The sequence below is a fragment of the Hyaena hyaena genome, unplaced genomic scaffold (assembly GCF_003009895.1).
Source record: "Hyaena hyaena isolate Hyena2069 unplaced genomic scaffold, ASM300989v1 scaffold_0, whole genome shotgun sequence".
Classification (NCBI taxonomy): Eukaryota; Metazoa; Chordata; class Mammalia; order Carnivora; family Hyaenidae; genus Hyaena; species Hyaena hyaena.
Genome location: NW_024080632.1, coordinates 4,923,995 through 4,946,564, shown reverse-complemented (window position 1 = coordinate 4,946,564; position 22,570 = coordinate 4,923,995). Strand labels below are relative to the sequence as shown.

Below are 22,570 nucleotides of genomic sequence, written 5' to 3'. Positions count from 1 at the left end.
CCACCACACTCCAGAGGAGAGCTCTGATGAGAAATATCCCTACACGCAGTGAGCTCTCACAGGCATGAGCCCCCTATTGCTGGAGATGATCGGGCTGTGGCCAGAGAGCATTTGTAAGGGGCTACCCCAGGAAGGGAAGTTTTCTTCCAGATAGTTCTCATGCCTCTAGACCTCAGCTCCTAAGGTGTCTGTCTTCTGCCTTTTCCTAACCCAGGAAACCCAGCTTAAATCTCACTTTCCCAAGAAGCCTCCTCCCCCAGCTGCCCTGTGGCCTTGCCGTCTTCCATGTTACTGTGGACAGAGTGGGCTCAGGTCCTGCCCTGCTGCTTCATAGCTGGGTGGCCTTGGACAAGGGACTTCATTCTCTGAGCGTTGTCTGTCCCACCCGTGTAGTACCTGGCATTTTCTCACAGTCCTCTCTGCACGTCCACAACCGTCATTGACTTTCTAGCTGGGCGCACGGTGCCCTAACCGCCACATTCCCCGTGTTCCCTTGCAGCTCGGTGTCCTGGGACTAAGGGCTGCCCGTGGGGTGGGGGCAGCAGTGTCAGAGGCTGCTCTGAAGAGATGGCTGGCGAGCCTCTATGGTCTCTTGCTGGGTCCTGCTGCCTGGAACGCAGATGCTGGCGTCTTTGACCAGGACGAAGGGCCTGGGAGTGCTCTGTGGAACGGAGGCACCTTACCTGCCCTGGAATTGCTGCCTCCAGCCTTTGGCATGAGAAGTAACTTGTGGCTTGTTTAAGCCACGGGTCGTTTGGGGGCCTCTATTACAGCCTCCAGGGGCTGACGTGGAGACTAAAGGAGGGAGAACGTGCTCGGCGCGCCCAGCACAGGGCCTCGTGTGCAGTTGGCGCTCCTGCAGTGCGCGTGGCTGCTCTCTTCTCCCAGTTGTGGTTATTACTGTCCACTTCCTTCTGCCTCACATCCGAGTGGCTGGTTCACGGTCTGCCTCCTGCGCTAAGGCCGTGCACCTTCATGGCAGGGACTCCATCTTCTGTCTGTCTCTCTCAGCTCTGGCCGGGGTTCCTTGGATGCAGACGATGGAAACCAGCTGAGGCTAGCTCACCAGCTTCCTATGCCCGGCACCCACAGGGTGGCAGGGGCGGTCGGCACCCAGGGGGGCACGGACAGGCACCAGCAGCCGCACAACCCACCCTGATGTGAGCAGATGCCAGCTGTCTGCTGTCTCCCTGTGTCTCTCCCACTGCCTCTGTCTGGGTCACGTGCCCACCTCTCAGCTAGAAAGTAGGGACACCTGGGTGAACACTTCCACTGGACCTGACCCAACAGGGGTACATCCGTTCCCCAAACAGAAAGAGGATGCTGTTACCAAGAGAAAGTGAAATGGCCACTAAGCAGCAAATGCCCAAGTTTGGACGGGGTCTGGATGCTCTTGGAAGTGAGACATAAAGACCCTGACCCAAACAAGAGTCACTTCTCAAAAACAGGGTCTGTACATGGCTGCTCAGGGTGAATGGGTGGGGGGCTCGGCTGCAGCTGCTTCAGGGCCCAGGAGCTTTCCACCCCTGGCCCTGCCCTCAGGCTGCGACTAGGAAGGCGAGAGGAAGGCCACTCCTGGGAAGAGGACACTTCGCAGAGGCCCCAGCAGACAACCCCCCGGGTCTCAGTGGTCAGAGCATGGCATCACACGCCCTTTCCGGAAACATAATGGCAAGGAGGATGGACTCGCAAAGGTGAGTTTAGACTAATCTCCCGAGTGCAGAGAAGTTGCGGGGAGTCTATCCCAGGTCTGCTTCTGGGCCGATGTGGGACCCATCTGGTCGAACCTTCCCCAGCTGGCAGGCTACACCACATTGTTGAGTAGTTTCCATGAGTAACCAGCAGGTGGAACAAGGCAGTGCTGCTCAATCCTTTAGTTTGAGGTTCTGCTCATCAACACGAGAGTCAGAAAATACTTCCAGGGTCCTCTGTCCACTTCACCCCCGTCAGTAGGCAGGAAAGATTCCAGAGAACTGTCGAACTCACCCCCCAAACATTAGCACCCACTGCTCCTGCCGCAGGCGAGGAAGGAGCCCACTGAGAACCCTGTATGGAGAAGCCTCCCATTCCAGCTCTGCCCCTTACCTGCTGTGTGGCCTTGCACTTAACTTTCAGTCTCTGTCTTCTCCACGAAGTGGGGACTGGATGCTCAGCACACCCTAGTCTGACGATCTTATGTTCCAGGTGCCATCTAGGCTGGGGGCTGTGTGGGCTGCCAGCCCTCCGTCTGTCATCCCGTCTCTAGGCTCCCCTTCATGAGCAGCCATTGTTCCGTGAGGGGTTCCTGTGTCTCTTCTCCACGTCCCTCGGCTTCTGACACGCTCACACTGCTGGCTTCCTGGCCTCTGGGACCCACACACTGATGGCTTTCCCTTTTACCTCTGCTTAAAGACAGACCTCTTTGTAGTCCCTCTGCAGGAAGGGCAGAGCCCTCTAGCTCAGCTGGACCCTTTGTCTACACCTGAGGAAGGAGAAGGGTCTCCGCCTGGTCCAGGGTTTTCAGCTATGAGCTGATGATCTTCTCAAAGAAAACCTCAGTGTGTTTCTCTACATTCCATACTTTTGTTCCAACAGATGCGTGGGTGCTCTACCCCCAGGAGTTGGACACTAACTGCCTGGAGTTAGCGCAGACCTCACAGGTTAAGTGCTCAGTCCCGCAAGACCCCACCCCCACCCCCACCACTGCAGACACCAATCGCATAGGTTGTCACCTGTGTCTCTCTTACAAATCAGAGGTTCCCATGACCCCTCCTCAGATTTGATAATTTGCCAGGATGGTCCACAGAGCTCAGGAAAACAGTTTACTTATAATTTAGGATTTATTCTAGAAAGACACAACTCACAAACAGTCAGATGGAAGGGATGCCTAGGGCAAGGTATTGGGGAGGTGGCATGGAGAGCTTCCACGCCCCTTCCAGGGACGCCGCCTTCCCAGCACCTCCACGTGTTCACCAACCAGGAAGCTCTCTGGCCTCTTCCCCTTAGTTTTTAACAGAGTCTCCATCATGCAGCCCCTGTTGATTCTGTCACTGGCTACCGGTGACTAACGCAGCCTCCAGCCCCTCTCCCCTCCCTGGGGAACAGGTGGGGGTGGGACTGAATGTTCTAACCCCTGGCCACCAGCCCCCCATCCTTAGGGGCTCCCAAAGATGCTAAGACGCTCCCTGTGCTCTTATCACTTAGGAAATTACAAGGGTTTCAGGAGCTCTGGCCCGGAGCCACGGATGAAGACCGAAATGTCTGTTTCTTCTGTCACAACATCACACCCCAACACACTCCGCCGAGTTCCAGACTCAAATCCTACTGCCCACATGACGCCTCCACTTCGACAATCCAAACCAAACATTATCACAGACAGCTGGGGTGTCCCTTCCCAGGGTTTTCCATCTCGGTGAGGGCACCGCAGGGTACTCAAGCGCGTCCTCCCCCCACCCCCACCCCCCCCACATCCAGGCCACACACTGTTCTCGTATCTGCTCTACCTCTGGAATCCATGCCCTTCTCTGGCCTGCACTCCCACGCCTGCCTTCCCTAAGATCCATCCCTACCCAACCAGAGTTAACTGCAGTAAAAGCAAATTCTATCAATGGATGAAAGAATCAAATAACTGTATGGCTACAGCCACTCGATGGGATGTTCAGCCATAAGGGAATGAAGTACTGATCCACGCTTCAACATGAAGGAGCCTCAAAAACACACCGAGTGAGAGAAGCCAGTCATGAAAGGCCACATATGGTATGACTCCATATATAGAAATGTCCAGGGGCACCTGGGTGGCTTAGTCGGTTAAGTGTCCGACTTCGGCCTAGGTCATGACCTCACAGTTTGTGAGTTTGAGCCCCGCATTGGGCTCTGTGCTGACAGCTCAGAGCCTGGAGCCTGCTTTGGATTCGGACTTCCTCTGTCTCTGACCCCTCCCCTACTCATGCTCTGTCTGTCTCTCAAAAATAAATAAATGTTAAAAAATTAAAATAAAAAAAAGAAATGTCCAGAATAGGCAAATCCATAGAGATGGAAAGCAGGTGCTTTGGGCTGGAGAGGAGTTGGGAATGGAGACCAACTACTTAATGGGTACAGGGTTTCCTTTTAAGATAATGGAAAATTCTGGAACTGAGCAGTGCTAAAGGCTTTACGTCATTGTGAATGTACCGAATGCCACTGATTGTAAACTCTGTAATGGTTAAAGTGGTAAAGTTTATGTTATGTGTATTTTACCACAATAATTTTTTTAAAATCAAACTATGTCCCTCCCCTGCTTAAAGTTCCCATGGCTTCTTGCACTTCATATGAACTCCAGTACTTCCTGTTGGCCTCTGCTTCCCTCTCTGACCTACTCTCTTCCCCTCCTCCCATGTTTGGATAATTCTGGTCTCCTTTTGGTTTCTCAACAGGCCAAGCTCTTTCCCACCTCAGGCCCTTTGCACATACTGTTCCTACTGCTAAGAAGCCTTTCCCCTCCCTTCATGATTGGCTCTACCTCAGTTTTCAGTATTAATTTAAATGCCACAGAGAGGCCTTCCCCAACCATCCTACCTTGGTGGGACCTCAACTCTACCCCCACCACTATAACTCTCTGTCATAACTCCCTGGTCATTTCTTTCATAACCATCATCAGGTCTTTGTGTGCATCCCTATGGAGAGAAAGTTCCACAAAAGGAGGCGGGACCTGTCTGTCTTGTTCTCTGTGTTCTCAGTGCCTGGCACATAGTTGGCCCTCAGAAGCTTATTTCCTTAATTAATTGAAAGATCACCCAGCTATCAAGGGAAGGGATGGAGGGAGAATTTAAACCCAGGTCTCTTCGATGCCAACTTCTATGTTCTTTCTACTTCCAGATGATTCTGAACTGTGTATGATGCAGAAGCTTGAACCAAGTATCAGAGAAGGGGGTCAGAGTTAGCCATGACCTTTAAAAAAAAAAAAAGCATTGTTTTTTTGTGGGAGAGAGAGAGAGACAGAGACAGAGAGAGAATTCCAAGCAGGCTCCATGCTGTCAGCCCAGAGCCTGACACAGTGTGCAGTCTCAAGAACCCTGAGATCATGACCTGAGCCAAAATCAAGAGTTGGACACTCACCCTCTGAGGCACCCAGGGACCCCTGGCCATAACCTTTTAATGTAGCTATGTGATCATGCATAGGAATGCAAGCCTTGTTTGGCCGTCACTGCTATAGATGAGTCCTATCTGGTGGCAAGGCAGCCTCGAGACCCAGACACAGACGTAGCTCTGGGAAATCCAAACAGGGCCCCTGCTGAGGTCTCATGGACTCCTCTCTCCTCCTTTCTGTGTTTTGCGTTCTCCTAAGTTCTGGGTTTTGCCCTAGGAAGGGAAGTGATCAACGGCAGCAGCTGAAGACACTGGCCAGGAGGAACCAAAACCAGCCGAGGCAGCCCTCTCTCTTCCCACCAGAGTAAAGCCAGAACTGGCCAATGCCCTGGCCCAGTGCCAGCCAGCCTGGGGCACAAGCAGACCCAGAGCAGGGGGCGTTTTGACCTTCCTTAGAACGTCCATGAACATCAAAAGGCGGGCACACAGAAAGCTCCTGGAACCGTGACAGACACATACTTGAGCAAGTCGGGCTTACTGCTTGGGAAGAGATGTGAAGGTTGGGGCAGGGGCTCCCTTGTGCAAGAGAACTGTGTTAGCCTTGCCCAAGCCAAGTCCTTCCTCTAAAGCTGGAGCTGCTAGTCTCTTTTGTGTCATGAGTCCTCCCCTCAGGGTAATGTCTTTAAATCCATGATATAGAATGCATTCCATTACCAAAAACCCATTATCTTGAAATGCAGTTATTGAATTATTTTTTAAAATGTGATAAGTAAATGAAGTTATTTGCTAACATATTTAAACTATGAGAACTAACAGCTGGTTTAGTTACTTCGGTAATTTTGCAGTAGTGGTGAAGGGTGAGTTATATTTGAAGGTGTCTGCAGTAACTATCTTGTGATTTGAAGACTTCTGTGACCTCGATCTATGACGAAGTCGTGGGTACTGCCAATACAAGGATGATTTGCTACCTACATTCACCATGGAAGGAAATGGCTCAATTTCAGTTAGAGGTTATTGAAAATGAAGTAATTTTTCCCCATCCTAGACTACTGGCCTCTTAGACTCTGGAGCATAGAGGAATGTGCCCCACTCTCGCCTCCCCAACTCAAATGGGAGCTCTCTTAGGACAGAGCTGTTCCTTCATCTTATATTAAGCGTCAAAAAAGAGCCTGCCTACCACACGGTGGGCATCCAATGCTACTCGGTTGAGTCTCTTGGATTTTCTAGGTAGACAATCACATAGATTACAGATCAAAGGTTTTCTCTTTTTCTTTTTCTTTTCTTTTTTTTTTTATATTTCTAGGAGAGAGAGAGAGACAGCGTGAGCAGGGGAGGGTCAGAGAGAGAGGGAGTCACAGACTCAGAAACAGGCTCCAGGCTCTGAGCTGGCAGTCAGCACAGAGCCTGACGCGGGGCTCGAACCCACGAACCGCGAGATCATGACCTAAGTGAAACTTGGACGCTTAACCGACTAAGCCACCCAGGCGCCCCAAAGGTTTTCTCTTTTCAATCTTTGTCCTTCTCATCTCCTCTCTGGTCTCACTGCCTTAGCTAGAGTCTTGGTACAATGTTGAATAGAAACCCTGATGGTGGGTGCCCTTATCTTATTATGCTCAGTATTCACTTATTAATTCATGCAACAGAAATGTAAAGCACCTACTACGTGCCAAACTCGGAGCTGGGGATAAAGATGTAACAAAGTTGAGCTCTTTTCTTGTCCAGCTGAGAAGCCTGAGTAGTAGAGGTATTTCTGTGCACAGAAATCCTGAGAACATTACTAAATTCTCCAGACTTGCTGACCTGCTCTCTCAGGATCCTGATCCCTAAAAGGTGTGGAAATAAGTCCCTGCTGGTGGTCCCAGTCCCCAGAGCATAGGTGAGGCTGGTGACTGCTGGCCTCCCTGGGGCCTGCTGCAGAGCTGGGCAGGGAGGCATCACCGGGAGGGAGGGATAATGAGAGATGCCTCCAGCAGGGGTCAGCCAGAAGATCAGGCCTGGGCCAAGGTTGAGCCTTGCCTTCCTAGGGCCTGTTGAGGCCACCACCTGTTTGCACTAAGTTGTAACTATAGGCAGGACCAATTGTTAAAACCCATGGAAGGAGGATCACAGCTTCCAGGTGGCGGGGTGGAGGGGTTTAGGTGGGGAGATACCTGTTACCTGTTCTCTCCACCTCTTCCCTTCCCAGACCATGAGGGAGTGAATGCAGGGGCCCGTTCAGTGCACATATCCTCTCCACTCTGTCCAGCTGGCATTGGTGGGGGGGAGGGACATTTTTAATAAAATAGAAGGTTGAGGGGTGTCCAGGTGGCTCAGTTAGTTAAGCAGCTGACTTCAACTCAGATCATGATCTCACAGTTAATGAGTTCAAGCTCTGTGTCGGGCTCTGTGCTGACAGCTCAGAGCCTGGAGCCTGCTTTGGATTCTGTGTCTCCCTGTCTGCCCCTCCCCCACCCATGCTCTGTCTCTGTCTCTCAAAAAATAAATAAGCATTTAAAAATTAAAAAAAAAAAGTTGAAGTTTAAAATGGACCAGACTGTGGCTTAGGGATCAGAATAAGAATGTTGTAATAACAAAATGTGACTGAGAAGTCAGATTGAACTGAGATGTTTTTAAGAAAGCCTACTGCCCAGGAAGAGGTTGGGGGCAGGATTGGGAAGAGCAGACTCAATGGAAGCCAATGGAAACAACACCCCTGGAGACTACAGGCCCCCAGAGATGTCCCCATTCTAAGCCCCAAGACCTGTGAATACCTGGGGAAAGGGTGTGATTAAGTCAAGGGTGTTGCTGATGGGCCCAGTGTAATCAAGGGGGTCTTCTTTGAAGGGAGGAAGGCCAGCTCTAGAGGAGATGGGATGATGAAAGCACAGGTCACAATGAAGCCACCAGCTGGAAAAGACAAGAAGTTCCCCACTGGAGCCTCCAGAAGGAACACAGCCCTCCCACCACCGCAACTGTAACCCTATTAAGACCATTTCGACTACCGACCTCCACAGCTGTAAGATTCGGGACTCGTGTTGTTTTAAACCACTGGGTTTGTGGTGACCTGTCACAGGGAAGCTCCCAGGACGCCCAGGATTGAGACTCCTCCCACCCCAATTAAACCAGAAGCAGGGAGGTGCGCAGGAGAGTGCCTCTGCCCAGAGGAGTTTGGGACAAATGGTCTTTTTAGGAAGACGGAAGCTCCCAGAAACTGATGCCAGCACAGCCCCGGAATGAAGTGTGAGCGGCGTGCTGGAGGAACCCGGGGGGGGACACGGGAGCTCCGGGAAGGTGGGTTCGAGTCAGCCTGGCAAGGGGGCTCGGCCTGTAGCTCTGTCCTCCTTGCCAATACCAGCCCCCAGCAAGGACCCCCGCTCCACTGCCAGACACAGGCCCCCATTCAGGGGTGTCCTGACAGCCTCAGGGTTGGCCAGACCCTGAGGACATTCTGCCCAGTCTCCCACCCCTACGTGGCAGATGCAGCGCAGGGGACCGGCAAAGCCACCCAGAGCCACCCCGAGGTAATGAGGGCGGGGGCGCCGCCAGAAGTCAGGCCCCGCTTCCCCGAGGGTGTGCGGCGGGGAGGGGAGTGTTTCCGCCCCCACCGCATCCCGCAGGAGGAAGGAAGCGGTTCCCTCCTCCCACCCCTTCCCTCAGGCTCGCCTGGGACAGGGTTCTCGTGACTCGCGCTTGGCTTCCACGGGCGGACCTTTGTCCATCCGCGGGGCCGCGGGAGGCCCAGGCCAGGCTCGGGGCCGCGCCCGGGAGCGCGCCGGGTGGGGGGCGGGGCGAGCCGGAGACCCCCGGGTCCAGGGCCAGGGGGACCGAGACGCGGGCGGGGGTAGGGGGCGGGGCTAGGGGGCGGGCCGGAGGGGGCGGGGCGGAAGGGGCGGGCGGGGCGGCCGGGCGGGCCCGAGCTCCAGTCGCTGCGGTGGCCGCGGGCGGGAGGGGCGCGGTAAGTGCTGCGGCGCTGGGACCGGGTGGGGTGGAGGGCGCGGCCCCTACGCCAAGGCCTCCCAGCCAGAGCCCTCGGGGAGCGCGGACCCTGGCCCGCGTCGCCGCTCCCCCGCCAGCACTGGGACCCCGCCCCCAGATGCCCCAGGTTCCAGCGTTCAGCAGCGCCGGCCGAGGCGGGCGGACGGTTATCCCCGGGGGACCCCGCGCACCCCGTCCGGAGGGTCCTAGAGTCCAGAGGAGGGGAAAGGCAGGAAACAGTATGCCGCAGGGCCTGCGAGGGAAGCCCCTCTTGGCCTCAGTCACCTCCCCTTGAAAACGGGAGCGTTGATAAGAGCTGCCCGTTTGTGTGGCGCGCTGAACGTGGGGACAGGTGCCTTCGTTCATCCCACGCGGAGCGCGGCAACAGGTGAGGTAAGTACCATCCTTGTCTCCCTCTCGCAGGCGAAGAAACCGAAACTCGGGCCAAGCCACTTGCCTTGGGTCACCCAGCCGAAGGAGGCCGAGGCAGAACTCCCACCCAGGTCTGTGTGCACCCCTGAATCCTTTTATTGATCATCCTAGCCTCTCCCTGCCCCGCTAGGGAGGCTGCAGGCCAAGAAGGGGCGGTAACCGCAGTACTGGGGGCCCAGGGGGGAGGCTCTGATGAGGGGGCAGCAAAGCCTTCACCTGCAAACACTTGAAGCACTCACCTCTTGGGGCAGGGTGGGCTGAGGAGCAAGAAGAGAGGGCTGAGGACACGTTAAAGCCCAGGACACAGAGGTACAGCCGCCCTCCCCCCACCCCCAGGAACTTACAGACCTTTACCCAGCACCCCCGCTGAGTGCAGGGGTCCTTGCAGGCTTGGCCTCGGGACTTCACCTCTCCATGCCCGGGTTCCCTCGTCTGTCCCGTGGGGTTGAGCCTGGTACTTCCCTCACAGGGTTGCTGAGAGTAAGCGAGATGATTGGTATAAAAGCTTAGCCATGCGCCTTGCCCAAGTTTGCTACCGAGCCGTGTCCCCGTCCAGCCCCACCCCACCCCTCTGTCCTGGACACCTTTAACCTAAGGTCAGTTAGGGCGACCTGAGACCTGCAGTGTTTCCAGAAAGCCCCGCCACCAGCTGGAAGCTTGAATAAGACCAAATCGGGCAGCGGCAACTTCTTACCCTCTGAGTACCTCGGGGAGTGTAGGGACAAGGTTTTGAAAATCTTTGGGCTGAGGCTTGCACAATTCCAGAATTGCTCCGCAGTCCCCAAGCCCTCCCTATTTCTGGTTTAGTAAGAAGGAGGAAGTCTAGAGTATTGTAGCCCCAAAACCAAATTCTTGCTCTTCATCTCATGTCCAGCATGTAAGCCAGCAGCAAGTTCTACTTCTCGGCCTATTCTGAATCCGGCCATTCCTCTGCATCCCCGTGTATTCTGCCTCCTCTCGGCCTCCCTTCCACCACCCTTGACCCTGAAATGTTCAGCGTTGTTTACCACGCCCTCTACAAGATTAGACCCTTGCTTCTTGCCCACCGCCCCCTTCCTGCCGCCACACTGACCTCCTCTTTCTTCCTTGGACTTGGTGAAAGCTTTTTGTGTTTTGTGTTTTTTTGCCCTTTTAGGGCCTGTGCACATGGTCTTCCTTCTCCAGGGAATGCTCTTCCCAGCCATCTTCTTGTTACTTAACTTCTCTGCGACTCTGGGACTGCTATACAAGTCTCCTACCCAACTCTTCCCCCACTTCTCCACCTGCGGGAGCCACACTGGCCTGGTCTCTTCTTGCATTGCTGTTTGGCCTTCTTCCCACACTTAGCTTTGGGTGATGTTACCTTATGTGTTTCCCTGGTTCTTTCTTTGTCCATCCAGCTAAAGTATCAGTCTGTCAGGGCCTGGCCTTGATCTTCTTGGCTTCGGATTCCCCAGAAGTCAGCACAGTGCCAGGCACACGGTAAATGTTCCAGTTCTCTTGTACAATTGCAACCAAGTGTGTGCACCCATCAGGGTTCTCCTTTCGTTACGTAACAGAATTCTTTCTGTGTTTTGACATCACACCTCAGAATTGACACGCCGTCTGTCAGCCCATTGTGTTCCTCAGCTTTTCCTGAGGGTGGGCCTTGCGGGGTCTTTCCAGGTTCTAGCTGTCATATCCAGCTTCACTTGTCCACACTGTACATGTTTTTTGCTATCATATAATTTCTTTGAGATAATAGTTCCCAAACTGATGTGTTCAAGTCAAGAGTATGATCATTTTGAAAGCACTTGCCGCTTCTCTGCAAATGGCTATTGAGGAAAAACTATGCCTGGCAATGTGTGCAAGTTTCCCTCCAGCCCCACAAGCATTGAGTTTTATCACTTTTGTCTAGTGTAATGGGCAGTTCATGGTAGGATTAAATTTTCTGTTGCTTGAATTAGTGAAGCTGGGGTTTTTTCTATATTTGTGCTGGTTCTATTTCCTGTCTTGTGAAGGAAGGAAATCTCCAGGCACCTTAATTGTTCCCTTCATCTTTGCTTGGGCTAATGGTTCCACTTCAGCCCATCTCATGAGAACAGGCCGGGGCGGGGGGGTGCCCCCAGGGGCCAGAACAGGAACACACTGAGCTGAAGGCTAGCAAGAAACTCTCTGGAGTCCCTTAAGCCCTCAGCATGGTTCTGAGGAGAGAAAGAACTTTCTTCTTTTTTTTTTTTTTTTAAGTCTATGTGAATTTTTTTTTTCCAAAATGATCATTTCTTCCCCTCAAATTATAAAAGCACACAGTGTGCAGAGTTATTCATTGGAACATTGGGGCAGGAAAAGATGGGGAAATAATCTAAACGCTGATCACGAGTGGGACTACATACATTTTCTACAGGAAAGTCTTGGGCTTTCATTCCAGAGAGTGCACTTGATCTAGCACACACTGATATAGAACAATCTGAAATACTGTGTTAGTTTCCTATGGCTGCTATAACAAATCACACATTTGATGCCTTAAGACAACACAGATTTATTAGCTTACAGTGCTGGGCATCAGAGTTCCAAAATCAGTCTCATTGGGCCCAAATCAAGGCATTGGCAGGGCTGCATTCCTTTTAGAGGCTCTAAAGGAGAATCTGTTTCTTTCCAACCTTTAATGTGTTTTAAATGTTTGTTTATTTTTGAGAGGCAATCAGAGCATGCGCAGGGGAAGGGCAGAGGGAGGAGGAGACACGGAATCCGAAGCAGGCTCCAGGCTCTGAGCTGTCAGCCCAGAGTCTGACACGGGGCTCGAACTCATGAACCGTGAGATCATGACCTGAGCCAAAGTCGGACGCTTAACCGACTGAGCCACCCAGGAGCCCCTCCTTCCAACTTTTAGGGACTATCTACATTCCTTGGATTACAATTCCTTCCCTCCATCTTCAAAGCCAGTAGCATAACATCTTCAAATCTCTGGCTCCAGCTTCTGGGTCAGTACTCAAATATCCTTCTGTGTCTAATTCTCCTGCTCCACTCTGTTCACAAAGACCCTCCTGATTACATCGGAATCCTTAATGTAATCACATCTGCAAAGTGTCTTTTGCCACGTAAAGGGACATATCCACAGGTTCAGGGGGCGGCTCATCACTGAGCCTGCCACACCCTAAACGCCTAAACGGAAATAAGTGAGATTCATAGCAGTATGTGTGGGCTCACATTTGTTTAAGTTTTGAAAAAAGAGAAAAAGTAAATATAGCTGTGCTTGTGAAGGCATCGAACACCACTGGAGGCCACATAGGAGACTGGTAAGAGCGGCTGCTTCTTAGAAGAATGGCCAGAAAGGAGGCGTACTTGTCATGTATTTTTTTTATGTTATTTCACATTTTGAAGTTTATTTTGAGAGAGAGGGTGAGCAAGGGAGAGGCAGAGAGAGCTTGGGAGCCCCTATTTTACTTTTTAAGTATCTGCATATGTCACCTACATTAAAAATAAAATTTTTAATGTTTATTTTTGAGAGAGAGTGCACATGAGTGGGGGGAGGGGCAGAGAGAGAGGAAGACAGGATCTGAAGCAGGCTCTGTGCTGACAGCAGAGAGCCCCATGTAGGGCTCGAACTCACAAACCATGAGATCATAACCTGAGCCGAAGACAGACGGTTAACTGAGTGAGCCACCCAGGAGCCCAGAAATAAATTTTAAGAAGTAGTACAAACTCATTTTAAAAGTTCAGAACTTCTAGAAGTCAAGAGAAAGAAAATTCCCACACTCCCTTTTTGTCCAGCCATAACCACTGTGAAGAGTTTGGCTATATCCTTACAGACCTATTTTTTAAAATACATGTGTAGGGTCACCTGGGTGGCACAGTTAAGTGTCCGACTCTTGATTTCAGCTTAGGCCATGATCTCACAGTTTGTCAGATCAAGGCCTGCATCGGGCTCTTCGCTCATAGTACAGAGCCTGCTTGGGATTCTCTCTCCCTTTCTCTCTGCTCCTGCCCTTCATTTGCTCTCGCTCTCTCTCTCTCTCAAATAAAAAATAAAAATGCATATGTAACTTTTCATGTAGATGGAGTCATACTGTATACACTATGCTGTAATATGAATTTTTAAAATACATTTATTTTGAGAGCTTTTGTGCATGTGAGAGTAGGGAAGAGGCAGAGAGAGGGAGAGAGAGAATCTGGCAGAGTGCCCATTAAGGGCTCAATCCCACAAACCATGAGATCATGACCCAAGCTGAGGTTAAGAGTTGAATGCTCAACCAACTGAGCCAGCCAGGCTCCCCTGAATTTTTTTTTATCTTACTATATTATTCACCTCTTTCCTTGTCTACATACGAAGATTTAATAACACTAGCATTGGCCACTGCTCAGATGTACCTTCACTGACTTAACCAGACCCTCATTGGTGTACATAGAGATAATTTGATGCTTTCCAGAGCATCCCCAGCTCTGTAATGTATGTTTGTGTTTTGGGGTTTTTTTTTAGTTTAAACTAGAGTGAAAGTCACATAACATGAAATTAACCATTTTACAATTTGGTGAACGTTAGGTAAGAATCCCATGGCATTTAGTGCATTCCTAATATCATGCAACTGTCCCCTCTTTCCAGCTCCAGAACATTTTCATCAAATCAAAAAGAAACCCTGTACCCTAAACAGTCGCTCCCTGCCCCCCATCACCCTCCTCTGTGGCAGCCAGACAGCAATCTGCTTTCTGTCTCTGGATTTATATATTCTGGGTATATTTACATATCATTGGAATCAGGTAATATGTGATGTTTTGTGTCTGACTTCTATGATTTAGTGTAAATCACTCATGTTGTAGCATCGATCAGTACTTCATTTCTTTTTATGCCTGGATAACATTCCATTGTATAGATACAATTGATTTATTCATTCATCCCTTAATGAATACGTGGGTTATTTCCACCTTTTGGCAATGAGCATTTGTGTACATGTATTTGAGTGCCTGTTTTCAATTCCTTTGGGTATATACCAAGGATGTGCATCCTTCCACAAACACTTTGAGCTTTATGCTATTTTCAGCGGCTGTTAACGTAAGCAAGTTAAAAATAATTTGTAACAAAGTGTTGCAAAAGCACATACTAAGAGAAACGATAGCAGAATGTCAGATCCAGACAAATGTTTTCTTGTTTTCCAGATCCAGAGAGGACAGGAAAATGGCCACCCGGGATGAAAAGGTAAATTAATTCTGGTGGACCAGCAGCATTAAAGGACTTCCTGGCCTTGAAGACAGTTCTGCTTGGTGTTTCAAACAGGATAAAAGGAAAACACCTGCTTGGGGGTGTTTCTGCTATACCAAAGTGTTTAGTCACAAAGGTGAAAACTCTAGCAGGAATTCACAAACCTTTAGATGGCCTAATAATCTGAATTAGACCACTCAAACACCACCTCTGCATTTTTTTGGAATGTTTGCTTATTTTTGAGAGAGAGAGAGAGAGAGAGATAGAGAGCATGCACACATGTGTGCACAAGCAGGGGAGGGCCAGAGAGAGAGGGAGAGGGAGAGGGAGAGAGAGGAAGAGAGAGAATCCCAAGCAGGATCCACACTGTCAGCGCAGAGCCCGATGCAGGGCTCAGACTCACAAACTGTGAGATCATGACCTGATCAGAAGTCAGACGCGTAACTGACTGAACCACCCAGGCGCCCCCTACCTCTGCATTTTAATAACCATGTGTTATTAGGCTAAGACCTTCACCTCCCTGAGTCTCTGTGTCCTTTTCTGGAAAAGGGAGATAAAATTACCCTTGTTGGGAGGAGTTGAGGAGAACCGTGGTTTCAAAATGCTAGGCTGATAGTGAGCCTATAAAGGCCTTTTCCCTACTGCCCATGTTACCATTTTACACATAAAGGCACTTGCACAAGATCACACAGGTAGGCAGTGGCTCAAGTAGAATTTCGCCGTGGCTTGTCTCCGAAGAGAATGCCTTGCTTCCTGTGTCATGAGACCATCCCAAGCAGAGCTATTAAACTCTGTCCTTGATATCTGGATGCAGGTTTGTTGGGTTTGAAGGGACATCGGTTGTGAACGGTGAAGATCAGGTAGAAAGGAAATGTTGGCTTCCATTTCACCTGTTCACTAGGAGGTTCTGGGGGCCTGGCCAGGTAGAGCCATCAGGGCAGTGTTCGAAGCTCAGGGTGCAGCAGGGTGATGAGGGCAGGGTCCAGGAAGCAGGGCCATGAGATGACAATGACGACCGTCCTATATTTCATTAAATTGATGACCCCTTTAATTGTAAGGTTTTCAGATTTTAGGGCTGTTGACAGTGTAGTGGGGGAAATGTCCAGGGCTAGGATGCCACCAACTCTGATTTCAGAAATGTTGAAATCTGAGGAAAAACCTGGAGAAAATGTTCATCGTTGAGTTAGTGAAGCAGGGTGGCAAAAGTTGTGGTAATCACACGAGCACCACCTATGAGGTGCTCAGTCCGTGCTGGGCATGTGCAAAGGGCTTTCTGTGTATTTGGTTTTTTAATCCTCACAATAGCCCTATGCATTAATTAAGTACCATTAATTCTTTCCCCCATCTTGCAGATAGGGAAATTGAAGCCCAGCAAGGTTTAGCAATTTGCCCAGGGTCACAGAGCTGGCACGAGGTTCAAACCCATGCCGTCTGGCCGCCGTGTCCTAATTACTGACTAGTGGTTGTGCCCCGTCTGTCTTTCAAACACAGTCTTGCCCGAAGACAGGATAGGTCTCCAGAGGGAGGAGCCTGAGGAAGGGCTCACCCCCAGCAGGAAGGGAGCAGGGAGTGGGGAGCACAGGGGCTACATGGGCTCCCTGAGGAGGATTCCTTCCCTCATTCATTCATTCACCCATTCACCTAACAAATGTGTATCAACACCAGCCATGTCCTGGCACCAACCATAGCTATCAGGCCGTAGCAGCCAAGCTGAAGACATTGGTCTCTGCCCGCCGGTGGCTTCCTCTCTAGCTGAGCGACCCTTGTCAAGTCACAACACTGAATGTGTGAAGGTGCATATGGGGTGAGTGGTAAAGGAGAAGCCATGGTTAGTGTGGGCCCCTCACAGGCCACTGAGACCTCCCGATCTTCAGATCCGAGGCCTCCCGGACCTGACACCAGGCCTGAGGAGGAAGACCGTGTGCAGCAGCCAGAAGGTGGGGGGCCAGCTGGGGCAGCGTGGCAGGGGCCAGGACGTGCTCAGTCCGGAGAGACCTGACCAGGCCAGGCAGAGCCCAGGGGACACGGGAGGTACTGGTGGTGGTGCTAAGAATGGTGAGCAGGGCAGCCACCGATGGGGCCTGGACTTGGAAAAGCCTCTGTGGTGTCCTGTGGAGATGGTGGAAATGCCAGAAAGGACGTACAGGCAGCAAGGAGGGAGCCCTCCTGTGGGGAGCAGGGGGACACGCACTGGCCCTGGAGAGAAGCGAGCGGGTTGGGAGGGCTTTACGATCTCGGTGCCCAGCATCTGGGAAGGATGGAAGTGGCGTGTACACAGGATGTGGGGCTCATGTTCAGAGGAGGAAGTTCCCTTTCCTTTGGAGGGTCGTGGACGGTTCTTTGAGCTGGGCCTTGGAATTTGACCTTATGGGGTCCAAGGGAAAGGCATTTCCAGCAGAGGGAACAGCATCAAGAAGGGCCTGGAGGCAGGCTCATGTAAAGTTCCACAGAGCCAAGGGGAGTTGGAGGGTGAGGTGATGGTGAAGGTCCCCGAATGCCCAGCTGAGGACTCTGCACTTTGACCATGAAGAACCCTAGTTCTGGAGATTTGCTGTCGGTCTGGGAGATGCTAGCTTACCCCCTGTGCAAGCCAGCCTTGAATTGCTCTGTGGCTCCAGCGGGTAAGCCCCAGTGAGAACAGCTCAGGGCCAGAGAGCCTGCGTTCCAGTCCGACATCTGTCCGTCCCTTGTGGGCTGTGTGACCAGTTTCCGTGCCAGCCTGAGCCTCTGTCTCTGCGGTCGTGAGTGAGGTCGACAGTCATCACCACGTAGAGTTACAACTGTTCCTCATAAGGTGCTGGATGCATAGTGCCTGCCACCTGATAGCGAGGAGCTCCAGGATTCCAGTGATTGTTATCAGTCAAGGGCAAATGGAAGCCATTCCTTCTTTCCTTCATTTGTAGTCCCTTTTAAATCCGGCAAACCAAAACAGCAAGTGGTTATGCTTGCTCAGTGCTGGTTATTTTGTAGTGGCACCTGTCCATACTGTTGTTTTGAACAAAATTCAGTAGTGTGTGTTGAGCATCATGAAAATGTTCATAACCAAACCTGGTCATCTCACTTAAGAGGAAATAACCCATGGAAAGAAAACTAATAGCACCATATTTCTTAGCACATAAGGTGCCATCGGTGATGGATGCACCATTATTTTATGTGTTACAAAGAAAATACTGCTATTTACTGTGACCTTACGTAGTAGAGCGTTGAAGCTGGTCAATTGTGAGACATTCAGATTTCAGGAATGTCGAAATATGAGAAAATACGGTCTTTGAATTGGTGATAAAAGTACTAAAAATGCGGAGCAATCAGTAAGTGCAATAGTGAGAGCATTAAGTTCTTGGTGAAGTTTTTGGCCATTAAAACATCTGGAGCGCCTGGGTGGCTCAGTCAGTTAAGCGACCAGCCTTCCCATTTCAGCTCAGGTCACGATCTTACAGTCGTGGGATACAGCCCTGCATCAGGCTCCAGCTGGGTGTAGTGCCGCCTTAAGATTCTCTCTCTCCCTCTTCCTCTGCCCTGCACACACTCACTTGCTCACTCTTAAAAAAAAAAAAAAAGGCATAAATCTGATGCACATAACTAGAGGGAACAATAACATATGAGATTGTCTGTGGTCTCTCATTACAATTGTAAAAGAGACCTTAGATGGACGATAAGTCCGTTGTATTAGGATGATCATGAATGTATTTCCTTTTGCTCATGTCTTCACAAGGCTAAAAGAAATAGATCTAGAGTAAAGGTCTGTTCGTCGGGGTGAATGACAGCAGATAAAGTGGGGGTAAGGGGTGTCCAGGGAATCTGAATGAAGCCAGGGAGCTGGTGGGATGGGGTGAGGGTTGAAGGCGCAGAAGCAGCAGATGCACAGGACAGGGGTGCAGAACCAAGGACACGCTCTGGGGGTGGACCATGACGACAATTCTTGGGGTGGAGGGAAATGACTGGGGAGGGGGGACAGAGGAGCCTTTTTGTCGTGACCCAGAGGCCAGTACGAGGGCTGGCCCCAGTGGCTGGCATTGTCAGGGGAAGATTGAGCCAGGACCACTTGTAGCACCTGAGCCTCTATTGATTCAGAGAAGAAGTTCCTCCAAGTAACTTACCCTTGTGGAGTTAACTCTGTGTGTGTGTGTGTGTGTGTGTGTGTGTGTGTGTGTGTGTGTGTGTGAAATGTGTTTATTTTGAGAGAGAGTGTGTGTGTGCATGAGCAAAGGAGGGTGGGGGGAGGAGAGAGAATCCCAAGTAGCATCTGTGTTGTCAGCGCAGAGCCCAGTGTGGGGCTTGAACCCACAAACCATGAGATGATGACTTTAGCTGAAGTCAGAAGCTTAACCAACTGAGCCTCCCAGGGGCCTCAGTTGTGGGTTGGGTTTGGTTTTGTTATTTTAGTTTTCAAGTTAGTTATCATACGGTGTAGTCTTGGCTTTGGGAGTAGAACCCCGTGATTCATCTCTTACATAGAACACCCAGTGCTCACCCCAACAAGTGCCCTCCTTAATGCCCGTCACCCATTTAACCCACCTCTCAACTGTGTTTTTAAAAAAATGTAATAGAATTGCCTTGTCCAGCTGCCCTAGTGTTTGATCATGGTGGAAGGTAATGGTGTTGTGGGAACAACTGGCGGGGGTTTTAGCCCTGGTTCAGACCCAACTCGCTGCAGCCGGCTCTGCAGAGAGCCACCACTCTGCACCTCAGAGTTCCTCTTCTGTGAAATGGAAACAGAAACACTCCCTCTCGAGTTGTGGGGATCAAAGAAGCTGGTGCATGAGAAGCACTGAGCAGGGCCAGGCTGCAGTGCAGACTCAACCCACGGGAGCTGCTCCCTGGGTCCTGAGGAGGAGCTTCCTCAACCCCTTCTTCCACTCAGGTGATTGTGTGTCACCAGCCACATGTGGGGATCCTGGGAGCCAGCGTGCTTGGAAATCGCTATAGCCCTTTGCTCATTTCTCATGAGCCAGAGGCACTGGGTTTATGGTGCACATTCTCAACTTTGGTTGCGTATGGGAGATCCCAGCACCCAGGCCACCTCCAGACCAATCACAGTCTTGGGGCCTGAGACCCAGGTATTGGGTTTGTTTGTTTTTTTTAAACCTTCCAGGCGGTTCCAAAGTATAGCCATGGCTGAGAGCCACTGGTTAGTCTGTGGCTGGGTGGGGTCTCTCTCCATGGGCCACTTCACATGAGGGGTGTCCTGAATCCTGTTTATGCCCAGTATCCAAAGCATCGCTAGGATGTTGGAGCCACAAATTTCCTGGATGCCTTGGTCTCACACTGGTGATAGGTCTTAATTTCTGGCTGAAAAACTGTTTTTTTTTTTTTTTCTTTCTATGCTTTCGTTTTCTTTATGCTTTTGTAAACAACATGACTTCTGCTTCCCAGTGAACATGGCTGATGTCACAGACCTTGGACAGGCCTGTCTCCTCTCTGGCAATCCTCGTTTCCTTACCCCAGGGAAACAGACTGGGCTTGGCCTCCCCGTACCTGTATCTTTAACACTCAACCCATTGGTGACTCCTGCAATCGGTCGTTTAAGCAGCAAAATAGAATAAAATGGAAAATACAAGGGTGCTCACACTCAGAAACTTGAGTGTCGGTTGTAGAACACGTGTGTGTGTGTGTGTGTGTGTGTGTGTCAGAGTGTACTAAAAGGCAGGATGTAAAATGTATTTTTCTCCTTGAGTAACACTTGGCTGAGCTCCCCGCGTGGCACTGAGCTCCTCGCAGCTGTGAGCCTGGTCTGCGCGGTGTTCATCAAAGAGATTGTGCAAGGGGCCCTGAGCCAGGCAGCCTGTGGCAGAATCCGAGCTCCGCTTCTCATTCTTGCTGGCCATGTGACCCGGGGCACATTGTCTGGCCTCTCTGTCCCCCATGCCCTCCTGTTGACGGAGACCTCACGAGGTCCCTACCTCACGAGGTTGTTGCAGTGTATTATTAGAGGACTTTGTACAGAGTTCAGAAATGGCAGATGCGGGGGCGCCTGGGTGGCTTAGTCGGTTAAGCGTCCGACTTTCGCTTAGGTCATGATCTTGCGGTTCATGGGTTCGAGCCCCACGTCGGCCTCTGTGCTGACTGCCAGCTCAGAGCCTGGAGCCTGTTTCAGAGTCTGTGACTCCCTCTCTCTCTGACCCTCCCCTGCTCATGCTGTCTCTCTCCTAGAAATAAATAAAACATTAAAAATTTTTTTAAAAAAATGGCAGGTGGGGGTGGGGGGAAGCGCTCACTGTGCATCACTGCTACCAGATGTTATTTCCCGCACCATCTCCACCCAGCCTCACCATCCTCTTCCCAGGTTGGCTGGCCACTCTGTCAAGACAGGAGGGATCCTGACCCCACAGGAAAAGCAGAGAAGTGCTGCAGCCTTTCTAGGAGGACAGGGGGCCACCGGCCGGGCCCCTCGGCCCCTAAGCAGCAGCCCCCACAAGCGGGTCAGCCATCAGTGGTGGTTGTTTTTGCCAACCTCAGACTTCCTCCCCACCCTAGAGAAGGAAAAGCTGCCACGCTTATTTAAAGACTTCCCTGATTTTAAAAATAGGCATTCCTCTGAACACCAATCTCTGGGGGGTTGGGGGCGTGGCCCTGGGGTAGGTGACCTTTCTGCTGGAGGCCCTCCTGCCTCCCTCCCCAGAGGAGAGCTTTGCTCCAGGCATTCAGTCCACCATCTAGGTGTGTTCAGGCGTGGAGGGCCCAGATGGTCTCCCACACAGGACTCGCTCAGTTTCTCTGGTGGGGACAGTGTGAAGTGTCCCCTGGGAAGCCTCTTAGAGACTCAGGGCTTGAGGTTTCTGCTGGGGGCTGGTCAAGGAGGTACCTTCTGTCCAGCACTTAGAAAATTCCAGACTCCCTGAAGGAAAGCAAGTGTGCAACATAAACTGCGTTGTGTACACAAACGGTCTAGGCCCACTGAGCTGTTCTTAACAGTAAATGGTGGAACTCTCCAGGTGCCGGCCAAGGGCCAAGCAGGCCCTTTCTAAGGACAGCGGCCTCAAGCCTGTTCTGCACAGAGAGTGACAGGATTATCTTCCGAGTAGTGCTGTCTAGCTGCAGGTAGAGCTGTCATGTCCTCCACTGAGAGGTAGATGTGGGGCCAGGCGATGGCAGAGGGCGGGAGAAGGGGCGCCACTGGGCTTAGTGCTGAGTGGTCCGAGGGGGAGGGGAGGTAGGCCCTGGGGACAACTTCTCTGACCTTCCCTGAGTGTGTTTTAAGTACTCTGGACTGGAAAACAAGAGACCCAGGTACCCTTCTGGGACTATTCGTTGACTGGTGGCATTTGCCTTGTTGCAGGGCCTCAGTTTCCCCATCTGCTAAGGGAGGGAAGACAGCATCTCAGGACCTTATTTTCTACCTCTTACAAAATCATCATCTTGTTGCTTTAAAAAAAATCAGCTTTTCCACCATATTTTCCGCTCATTAGAGCATTTTAGAAGGAGCAAACCTGGGAGACTTGAGTTCATATTTCTGGCTTTACCAGTCACTTATGTTTGTTTTTAGGTATTCTGTTCCATTGTTTTGTTTCTTTTTTACTTTCTTTTTTTTTTTTTTTTTTAAGAGTGAGTGGAGGAGAAAGGCAGAGGGGGGAGAAAGACAGACAGACAGACACCATCTTAAGCATGCTCCATGCTCAGCATGGAGCCCGAAGCAGAGCTCAATCCCACCACCTGGGATCATGACCTGAGCCTCAATCAAGAGTCAGTCACTCAACCATCTGAGCCACCTAGGCACCCCTGTTTTGATTTTCTTATTCAGGGATTACAGTTATTTGTGTGTTTGTGTGGTGTCATTATATATATTTATGACATTATTATTTATATTTATGTGTGTGTATATATATATATAGTGTCATTCTTCCCCCTTCATTCATTACTCAATTCTTTGTAGGCGGGATCTCCCTCCAAAAATGGCGGGATTTCTCATGATTAAATCTAATAGAATTCAATTTGAAAGTTTGTTTTCACCCTCCAACCCAAGCAGACTCCCTTCCCAAAGGGAACTATTTA

The 22,570-nt window shown here is 50.9% G+C and overlaps 1 protein-coding gene and 1 long non-coding RNA gene across 4 annotated transcripts in view; one reads left to right on the top strand and one right to left on the bottom strand.

Annotated features, from left to right (window-relative positions):
• Window positions 1-4,260: 4,260 nt before the first annotated feature.
• LOC120229928 lies at window positions 4,261-10,896 on the bottom strand. The gene is made up of 4 exons (XR_005527885.1): window positions 10,772-10,896; window positions 9,778-9,903; window positions 7,794-7,929; window positions 4,261-4,905 (listed from the first exon to the last, which is right to left on the bottom strand). It is a non-coding gene; the product is annotated as an uncharacterized LOC120229928 (long non-coding RNA).
• HVCN1 (hydrogen voltage gated channel 1) overlaps window positions 8,018-22,570 on the top strand; it is a 36,219-nt gene continuing 21,666 nt past the window's right edge. Inside the window, exons 1-3 of one of the 3 annotated variants that reach the window (XM_039229175.1) lie at window positions 8,018-8,038; window positions 9,421-9,500; window positions 14,539-14,578. In XM_039229175.1, the coding sequence (XP_039085106.1) occupies window positions 14,558-14,578 (21 nt within the window). In that variant the 5' untranslated portion in view covers window positions 8,018-8,038; window positions 9,421-9,500; window positions 14,539-14,557. Of the gene's footprint in view, window positions 8,039-8,919; window positions 8,978-9,168; window positions 9,391-9,420; window positions 9,501-14,538; window positions 14,579-22,570 lie in introns of those variants that run through there. The other 2 variants (XM_039229018.1, XM_039229102.1) reach the window with 2 other exon arrangements.